The sequence below is a fragment of the Pundamilia nyererei genome, unplaced genomic scaffold, assembly GCF_000239375.1.
Source record: "Pundamilia nyererei isolate P.nyererei 1_Seehausen unplaced genomic scaffold, PunNye1.0 scaffold00013, whole genome shotgun sequence".
In the NCBI taxonomy this organism is placed as follows: domain Eukaryota; kingdom Metazoa; phylum Chordata; class Actinopteri; order Cichliformes; family Cichlidae; genus Pundamilia; species Pundamilia nyererei.
This window is the reverse complement of record NW_005187414.1, coordinates 5,455,367-5,465,675: the sequence shown is the minus strand read 5'-3', so window position 1 is coordinate 5,465,675 and position 10,309 is coordinate 5,455,367. Positions and strand designations below refer to the sequence as shown.

The 10,309-nt window shown below is 37.4% G+C and overlaps 1 protein-coding gene across 1 annotated transcript in view; it reads right to left on the bottom strand.

Annotated features, from left to right (window-relative positions):
• Nucleotides 1-7,620: 7,620 nt before the first annotated feature.
• Nucleotides 7,621-10,309, bottom strand: part of LOC102209888 (mitochondrial basic amino acids transporter-like) — a 4,321-nt gene continuing 1,632 nt past the window's right edge. The window contains exon 3 of the mRNA XM_013908692.1: nt 7,621-9,451. Within this exon, the coding sequence (XP_013764146.1) occupies nt 8,693-9,415 (723 nt within the window). The 5' untranslated portion in view covers nt 9,416-9,451 and the 3' untranslated portion in view covers nt 7,621-8,692. The remainder of the gene's footprint in view (nt 9,452-10,309) is intronic.

Below are 10,309 nucleotides of genomic sequence, written 5' to 3'. Positions count from 1 at the left end.
GTGGACAAAATACTCATTTGCCTAATAATTCTGCACTCCCTGTAGTGATATTAAACACATGGCAAAGGTTTTCTTTTGTTTTGTACAGCATGCTTTTTGTGTTTGACACAGGTGTATTGTGTGGATTCGCACTCTTGAACCCACAGTGTGTCTTAGACTGCAGAGAGATTATTGTCTGCATGCATCACATCATCTACATTCATCACCTAAACAAATAGACAAATAGACATATTTATTCACTTTATAAGCAGGTTAGCAGTTTACGTTCTTTGAAGACCTACATTGATGGAAATAATTGCGTTAGATGGGTCATTAAGTAACTGAATTCCTACAAAAATAAATAAATAAAAAACACATGCATTCATATTATTGATATGATTGCATGTATTGTGTCCTTTGAGGTCTGAAAATAGAGATTAGGTACTTTTTAAATGTTGAAATAATGTTCTGCAATGATGAGACATGTTCTTTAACACCACATCTAATCTTAAAGAATAAGAGTTAGAAAATAAGCAATGCTGATATAGTGTCTTGGTCTATTTCAGCTTTACTAGGTTTTATCATCACTATTATAATCGGATCACTTCTAACTAGCTCTCTTTAATTGGGTCTCTTTAAGCGAAGTATGAAAAATAATTTAAACAGATTTCTGCCAAAAAATAAATAAATAAAAGTGAAATACACTGGTTGTCTTTTGCTGTACTTGGGATGATGCTCACAGGTGTCTGAGCTGGTAAAAGCAATGTTTACAATGCCCAAATGGTGGTTTTAGAAAAAAAAACCAACTCAAAATAATATATAGATCTTGCTGGATTAGCTGAAATATGTAAATGAGGATTATAAATTCACATATGCAGAACAAACCTTTTTTTTATTGTATATGAATAAGAATAAATCTGTACTTAGAGGTTCAGGTTCTTGATCCACGATGAAGCCTCTTTCTCTCCCTTTCAGTGTTACAAAAATACATTTGTTATTATCTTTTCTTTTACTTTCAGTATGTCAGAGTCTACTGCAGGGTTAACAGTTAAACAAACCTGACACCCTGACCCACAGCTCCACTGACATTTTGGCTTGCTCATCCACAATCACCCAGCACCTGAATTTCTTGTTTTGGGGACTTTGAAGAGTGAGAGTCAGAGTTATATCACAAGCAGTCTGCTGCTTAATCTGATACTGAGCGTCCTCTTGTATTTGAGCACCAGTTTCATGCACCCACGTCTGAATGATCAGCTTTTGTTGCTGTTTATATCAATGTTTTTGCTTTGGGTAGGTGAACAGAATATTCTGTAGTGACAATGTTTCATCGGGCATGAGGTTATGAGAGAAACAAGAAAATGTGTTAATTGCATAGATCCGTTACTCAGGGCTTTCTTGTTATTATCCTACAAAAAGGCTTTCATGTCGATAGTGCTTGCTGATGTGAGGAGAGTGACAGTGGTGATGTCCAGCATCTTTCACAGTGAGATCTTTGATTCTCAGAGTGCATTTTGACTCATCATCCTATGATATAGATGCCTGGATGACTCCATTTGGTAGTACAGCATGGTAATCAGTTTCTATTTTTGTGCCAAGATTTCATACAGCAAGGAAGCAGATAAGATCTTTTGCACATGGAAATGTAATATTATGAACTCATTCTTAAAATATTGAACAATCTTTCCCAGTTACACCTGTGGAAAGAGGAACAAGAGGCTCTAAGATCCTGGAAATAAAAGATTCGATTATCAGACTGAGATAGCATGATGAGACTGGGTTCATTTTGTCTCTCATTCTATGTGTTCTGATCAAAGATAAAAGCAGCAGCCACATAATAATATGACATTACCAACCATCCCGTGTGTGAATCTATTCACGAAAAATTCAGGTTTACTGTCATTGCGCTTCAACTGAAATTGAATTCAGTAGAACGCTGTAATACAGCCTTTTTTCTAATTTCTGAACATTTACATTTAATTTAGTGTGTTCAGTACCTACATAGTATATAAATACTTTATGAGTACAGGAGAAGAATGGATTAACAGGTGGAGATAAAAGAAATAAAAGTATACTCTGCACAATTTGTCTTTCCTTTGTAATGGATGTAATCCATGCAGTTGGATTATCTAAGCACTAAGATTCTCTTATCCTAACTTTTTATGAATTCTGGTTCACACTTGAACTCATGACAGTGTCGACTGAGGTCAATAAAAATGAAAACATCCGAGGTTTTTTTTTGTTTTGTGTTTTTAACTATAACATCACAAGTGTGCATTTTGTGTGTTTTATTTTGTATTCAATTTTGTGTCTTTAGTTGTTTTGCTTCCCTTGTTACTCTTAAACTGTGGCTTTCATTTAGTTTTATGTATTTGTTTATTGTTTTTATGTCCATGGTGTAAGTAGATCTGTTCTGGATAAAAAAAATATGCAAATACCTTTAGTATGAAATTATATATTTCTACCACATTCTACTCAACTATCAAGTAAATAAATATACAGCTGTTATTCTGTAATGCTGTATTAGTGCTAGTTTTTATCAGCCATTGGTTTGGTTTTGTTAAACAGATGTGACAAAACTGTTTATGATGGTTTACTACGGTGTAACTATTTGCACACATGCCTTGTTCAAGTTTTAGCTCCTCATCCACAACCTTGTGTCGCCCTCAGTGTCAGACGGTTAGTTCAACTTCTCTTCTTGTTGTTATCCTAAAATGTAATTTTCCCTGCATTTGGTAATCGGTTAGAGTTTAGATATCGTTTTAAAAACAATGTGAAAGTTTAAATTAAAATATCCATCACTGCATGATTTATGTGTCATTTATAGTGTAACACTCGGGCATTAAAGTGGACTGGAGGGATTTGAAACAGCGTTTTAAGTGCTGATGTCGATAAGTTGTGGTCGTGGCACTTCAGCATCCAACTACCACTGCAGAAGAGGAGCGAGTGCAAGCAGAGCAACAAATATCAGGAAAACACACAAACTTTCTGCAGAGTTTATTGCACAATGTGTCTGCTAGCTAAAGGAACAGATGCTGGATTTATAGAGGTGCAAAGTAATGAAGTACAAATACTTCATTACTGTACCCAAGGAGAATTTCCAGGTATCTGTACTTTACTTGAGTATTTAATTTTAATCCCTATATTTTTACACAAATATCTGTAGCTTCTACTCTTTACACTTTAGGTTTAACACATTTTCAGGATGTTTTTATTGAAGGATTGAGCCTTGGTGGTTCCTGAGTAGTTCCTGAACATCCTAATCAGTTTCCTCATAAAAGGATAAAAGTCTGGCCCTATAACCTTGGCAAAGTTACATCCAAATAACTTCTAATTGCAATTGTTCAAACTGATGATCTTGGAATTTACAGTTGTTTAGAAATGAAAGGGACCTTTTCTAACTTGTTTGCCTTAGATCTTCACAGAGTTCCTTGCACTTTCTTATTGTTCTGGTCAAACCAGTCCTTTTTCATGCTAGCAAAGAGACGCTACAACTTGTACTCAATCACGATCACTAAAAAGTTAATATGCATCAGCCCTGTCAACTTTATTGACTTTGTTGAACCTTCAGCAGGGCTGGAATGCCACAAAAATTGGCCCTGGCATTTTGACTAGAGACCGGCCCACCAGGCATTATAGGAAAAACAATAAAAAGCTTGTTGGCATATATGTATGATTTCTATACATTTTACATCAGATAATTATTTAATAAAAGCTAGACATTTTAAATAAGAATAAGAAAGAAAAGTATTTCTTTGTGCCCCACTTTCCCTGTTAATGCCCTACCTGCCCCCCTGGCAAAACTCTGCTAGACCCGCCCCTGCACAGTTACCAGCTGTCAGCTACTTAAGAAGGATCCTGGTGTTGTTTGTCTCTCAGAAACATTTCATAACTTCCCTTCAACTCATTCATGTCACCTAAAAGATAAACCTGTTTCTCCATCACCTGCTCAGCTCAGTAAGGACATCTCCTGGTTTCATCTTCATATTTTCCTCTCACAAGACATCAAAACCGATACTAGGACCAGCAGCGTTTACAGACATGGCTCCAGCAAACATCAGCTGATACTAGAAAGTAATATAAAATAAATTCTAACAACAGCTTATCAAACTTAAACGTGTTGTTTAGCGCGATATCCGCTGGTTTCCTCTTTCTGACGCAAAGTGGGCGATAAACAAACAAAACACGGGACTTGCGTCAGAAAAGCCGATCAGCTGATCATCGATCAGTAGCAACAGGAGAGGGAGGGGAAAGACTGAGAGAAGAAGACACAGAATAATTCAAGCACTGTGTCTTTTTTTCATTCTAGCTGAAGTACGGGACAAATCACGTTCCTTTTCACCTCCATACTATTTTCTTCTGTTTGACTGTGATAAGACTGCTTTCAGCGCCCTTGCCCAAGCAAGGGGGAGGGTGTATCCGACCTCCTTGCCCAATCCACCACATTTCATTGTTTATACCGCTACAAAAAAAAATCACCATCGGCCCATCGCCCGGAATTTTCCACGGCCAGTCTAGCTGTGACCTTCAGCATCACTTATTAAAGATTTAGGGGAGGATTTGTATATATTTGAGCCCGCATGTATACTCTTGATCTATTGTGGATTAGAGAAATCCCAAAATAAATTTGTGCACCCAATTCTCGTTTTTTAGTTTTTCTGGAAAAAAGAACAATTCAAAGAAATTTAAAAAGAAAACATTCACGCACAGATGAGTGGATGTAAACTTCTCAAAACAAAGGTAGGTTGTCATCTAGTGACGAGTCAGTGTAAATGCAGGTTGTTGTCGTTGTTTTTTAATTCAACACTGAAGCCTGAAAGAATGTGTAATGTATTTGTTGTTGTATTTAATGTAGTAGTATTTCAACTACACTTTGATCAAATCGGGTTTGGCCTTTGAAATCTATATCTCCAACTCAAGTAAAAAAAGAGGTGTGATTATTACTGTTCAAAAAATGCATATGTGCTAATCGCAGAGCTACAGACCCACAAGCAGTATTGTCTGATTGTCAGGAATCTATTATTGTAGGGTCTTTACCTTACAGTATAAAATATCTTGAGGTGACTGTTGGTGTGAAGTAAAGATGAAAAACTGCATTGACTAAGAAGACTGAGATAAAAGAAACAAGCAACTATTGAAATTATTTTTATTTACCCAGTTGTACAGATCTTTATTGCCAAAATAGACAAATAGGTTCTGCATGGCAAAAATATCACGTCTCAGCTTTTTTGTGAAAATACACCAGATACCTTAAACTGATTAAAGACAGTTTAAACTTAAACGTGGTCATTCAAGGCATTGCACTGCATTATTACTTTAGAATAAAAAAAATATAATATATATTTAACCAGTCACTTCAAAACAATCCTGCATTATCAGAATTATATCCTGTAAGTATTGTATCTTTCAAAGAGCTGGATTAAATAAATTAAATATTTGTCATGTAATATGCTTCAGATGTACTTTATAGCCACAGATACCAGTCGCTGTTTGAGAAGTTGAATATAGAGTTAAACAAAAGCAACTTTTGCATGCATGGCAATCATGCTTTCATTCATCACCGCCACCACAACACAACTCTGTTTAAGTGAAGCATCACTGAAAGACTCCCCCAAAATACATAACTCTTAAAACTCTTAAAATAAAAGACCTCCACATCAAAACAGGTGTGTTACATTCAACAAACGTGGAATTAGTGCAGCTGCAGGTAAGTAGATTGTTTTAATGCAAAACATGTTGGGTTTAATTTGCTGCCAGTGTGAGAACTTAAAAGCTCGAAAAAGCTTTGATTGGAGTCTGACAGGACTGACAGAAAAGTATCCCCTTATTGAGAAGAAAACCTCAAGTTCATAGCAACATTTACATTTAAACATGAACACTGATCCAAAATTTCTTCTTTTAAATTTGTTTGCTGTTCTTCATTCAGCAAAGGATGTTACACCACCAGAGCTTAAAGGCAGTTATGGTTAAAGAAATCTGGATCTGTTTTCCCTGAAACAAGACAAAGTCAGAAGAACACCAAAGTGCAATGAATCACCTAGAGCAGGGGTGTCAAACATAAGGCCCAGGGCCTAAAATTGGCCCAGCAAAGACAGCTGGTCTCTGGATGACTTTAGAAACTATCACGAAGGGCACACATTTTTGGATTAACTTTATTTTTTTATACCTTTTAAGCCTTTCCTGCTGATAAAGACCTCCCCCACAGTCATTCATACTATACCAAAGTAGTTAAGTAATAGCTAAACAATTAAATAACAGAGAGGTTCCTGTTATAGAAATTTCAGTTAAAACAAAAAGACTTTCATTAATCAATGAAAGCTTTAGGTTTTATAAATACAGTACAGTGTGTTCAGTGAGCTACCAGAATGTTTTCTGTAATTTTGCACATTTACAACTTAGAAAAACAGAGGTTCTGTTGAAATTACACCTCCTTACCTCATATTAATATATCTCATAGATTAAATGCGCAGTTAAACAGAAAGTGGAGTGTCACTTGTCCGGCCCATTTAAGATGAAAGTGGACTGCGTGTGGCCCTCAATGTAAAATGACTTTGAGATCCCTGACCTAGAGTAAAAACAAGAAGCCGCATGCCTGCAGTAACACATTCACACGTTAAACATGAATGGTCAAGAAAATAAGGAACATCCTCAATCTTGTGTTGTCTAAAGAAAAAAGGCAGATACCTTACACAGCCATTACTTCAGTGTCTCGATGATATTAAGGCTTGGATGTCTGCTAACTTCTTAAAATTCAATGATAAAAAGACAGAGGTGATGGTTTTTGGTAGCCCCACTGAGACCCCCAATGTGTATGTAGATTCCCTGGCACAGTATATTAAGCCAACTGTCACAAACCTGGGGGTCAAAGTGGACTGTGATCTAAAGTTTGATAATCAAATTAAGGCAGTGGTAAAATCTAGCTTCTTTCACCTCAGGCAGCTGGCAAAAATAAAACCAATTCTTCCACGGCAGCACTTTGAGACAGTGATCCACGCCTTTGTTAGCACTCGGCTGGATTACTGTAATGCACTTTATATTGGGGTCAGTGCATTATATATTAGTCATCTACAGAGGGTGCAAAATGCCGCAGCTCGTCTTTTAACTGGCACTCGAAAGTTTGAGCACATTTCCCCTGTTTTAGCTTCACTTCACTGGCTGCCCATTTCTTTTAGGATTCATTTTAAAATTCTTTTATTTACTTTTAAAGCTCTCCATGGCCTCGCCCCATCTTATCTCTCTGAGCTGCTACAGCCTTATACACCCACCCGCTCTCTCAGGTCAGCTGATCAGCTGCTCCTGAAGATACCCAGGACTGGGCGTAAACTTAGAGGAGATCGTGCTTTTGCTGTAGCAGCTCCCAAACTGTGGAATGAGCTTCCTTTAGAGATTAGACAGGCCACTTCTTTACCTGTTTTTAAGTCACTCTTGAAAACCCACCTCTTTACTTTGGCCTTTGACACCACGTGAGATGTTGGTTTTTATATTTATTTTATTTTAGTTGTTTTTAGGTGACTCGATGCTGTTTTATCTTGTTTTGTTTTAACATAGGGCTGTTTTAATTTTAATTTTAATTTTATGTCTTATGTGATTTATTTATTTAATTTGCTATTTAACTTACTTTCTGTACAGCACTTTGTTCCTGTGCTGGGTATTTTAAAGTGCTTTATAAATAAAATTGGATTGGATTTGTTGGTTTCAGAAATGCAATTCTAGCAGATTTCTTTAAAGTGCCCCAGCATGAATATCTGGCCTTGAATATCAGGCACACACTTAAAATCACCTTTAAAAAGAAGATAATGACAAACAAAATAGCAAGGTTTTATACTAGACCTTTAACGCAGCAGTGAGTAACAATAATAAAACTTGATATTATTTGGAAGAACACAACACCCACAGGCAAAACAATAAAACAAAAACGGCAACCGCAACCTCGATTCACACCCATACGTTTTTCATTCGATCCCTGAAGAGCTGTTAGACCTGATGCTTTTTGCTTGCATCCATACTGGCATGTGCTGCACGGGCAAATCGTGCAATGGATGAGACTGAAGCTGTGATGGTTTTTGGTTTGAAAGCAGTTTAAATGTGAAAAGTTGTGCACGCTTATCATACGCTACATTGGTTCCCTGTTACTCACCCAAATCTTCAGAGGATACACTTCAGGTGCTTTAGCTTCCTTACACAAAGAAAAAAACATTTTATAAGGCAGGAGAAATTCTTTAGATATACATTAAAAAACGATTCTCTGGAATATTTAAATCCAAATAAACCCTGCAAATTTAAAGCTATATGTAAATAGAGATATTAATTTCCAGTGCCTATACCATACACACAATCTAGCCATACTGTCAGGTTTGAGGCTAAGTAACAAATCCTTTTCTTTTATACAAAATAATCCAAAGGATGAGGTCATTTCAAAAGCTGTAGAATCTGTCAGCTTCTATTTCCCCCACCTTATTAGAGGTATATCAACTTCTGCATCTACAGAAGCAAACACTAAACTTAAATTATTGCTAAAAGTAAAGATGTTTTGCTCTCCTTTTTGCTCCATAGAAAATAAAAAGTGCTGATATAAAGTATAAGTATATTTGGATTCAAAACAAGGAATGGCTAATGTGATGCGAAACCAAGTCAGAGTAACAAAAAGTTTGAATATATATTTTGTTTTTCTGTATTCTTCTAAAGTGCCTGGGTTGAGGATGAGCACTGTATGCTGTCACAGGTTGGTGGGCCGGGTCTGCTCCTCTGTCTGTGTCGGGGCCGGCTCACAGTCTTTAGGCCCTCTGTCCTCACCTTGTACGTACATGAGGAAGAGGGTGACGGTAGCAAAAGTGGCAGCATTCACAGGGAAGGCTCTTAGCAGTGTGGAAGTGAGGCCTCGAGTAAACACCATGTAACCCTCTTTTCTGACACTCTGCCGGATACAGTCAGCAATGCTGCTGTACTGGTTCACACCACCCACCCCATCTGCTTGGAGTCGTGATTTGATCACATCTACGGGATAGTTGCAGACCCAAGACGTGACGCCTGCCATACCCCCAGCAAAGAGCAGTTTGGGAATCAAAAAGCGGGCATCTGGCTCACAGCCGAGGCTGCGAGTCAGCAAATCATACGACAGGAAGTAAACCCCGAAGGCAGGTGTTTCACGGACAAGTGTAGTAACCATGCCCCTGTTTACACCCCGCAGACCCTCGTGTTTGTAAATGCGTAGCAAACAGTCAAAGGAGTTCTTGTACATCTTTTTATAGCCCGTCTTTACCCCTGTACCCTGCATTTGCATGCGGGTTTTGGCCAGCTCCATGGGGCAGCAGACCACAGTCTGGATGGCTCCCGCTGTAGCACCAGCAAGGAACTGGTTCCTTGGGGTGTCTTCCCCCAGCCATCGCATTGTATTTCCCTGAACACCAAACACTATAGCATTGATGAATGTAAGGCCCATGATGGGGGATCCAATGCCTTTATACAAGCCAAATACCTGTGGTAAGGGTGAAAGATAAGACATACAGTAACACATCACGATAAAATGAAATCAGGGTAAAAGATAAAAAGAGTTTTAATTAAACAGTTTCTGTTTTTTCCTTGTTACTTAATTTTAAATAGCATTAATATCCAATAATAATTTTAATAATCATTAAAAATTAAAAATAAAAAACAGGTTAACTCGCATTTTCTGTTTTCACAGAAGCCCATATATTTCAAGCTAACACTATAAATTAAAGCCTATATGTATTCTTGATAGCTTTTGCATATCCCAGACCTATAATATATTGTTCCTTCATCACAATGAGGAACTTATCTACACTTGTCATTACTTCCCTGATCTCAGTTTGAACAGCTTTTTCTCTTGAGAACCAGAAGGGTCAGAAAAAAAACACCTACATTACATCTTATAAAGTGATGGCAAGAGCCATAAGTTGCTTTATCTTTCAAGGCAGTTAATTATTTTCTACATACCATTCCCTATGATAAAGCAGCCTGCAGTACCACAGTGAGACTGATAACATGCATTTGCATAACAAATCTTATGACCATTTTATATATATTTCCAACAGTATCCTGAATCCTAAAGAAGAAAATATGATGATTTAGGGAAAATCTGTGAAGTAATTACAGTGAAAGTAAAAACATAGCACCATTCTGATGGGAAGTGTGGTTAAAATGGCCCCTAAAACCAAAGCCATTTTCAGACGTGTGTGTTACCCAATGGGGCCAATGTCTCTTGCTGTGTGTTACACGTGAGAAAGTGCACCTTTGGACAATGACCCACTCTGATTCTCCTAACACTGCCTGGTGTTAGTGTAGGGATGGGTATTGATAAGATTTTCACGATTCC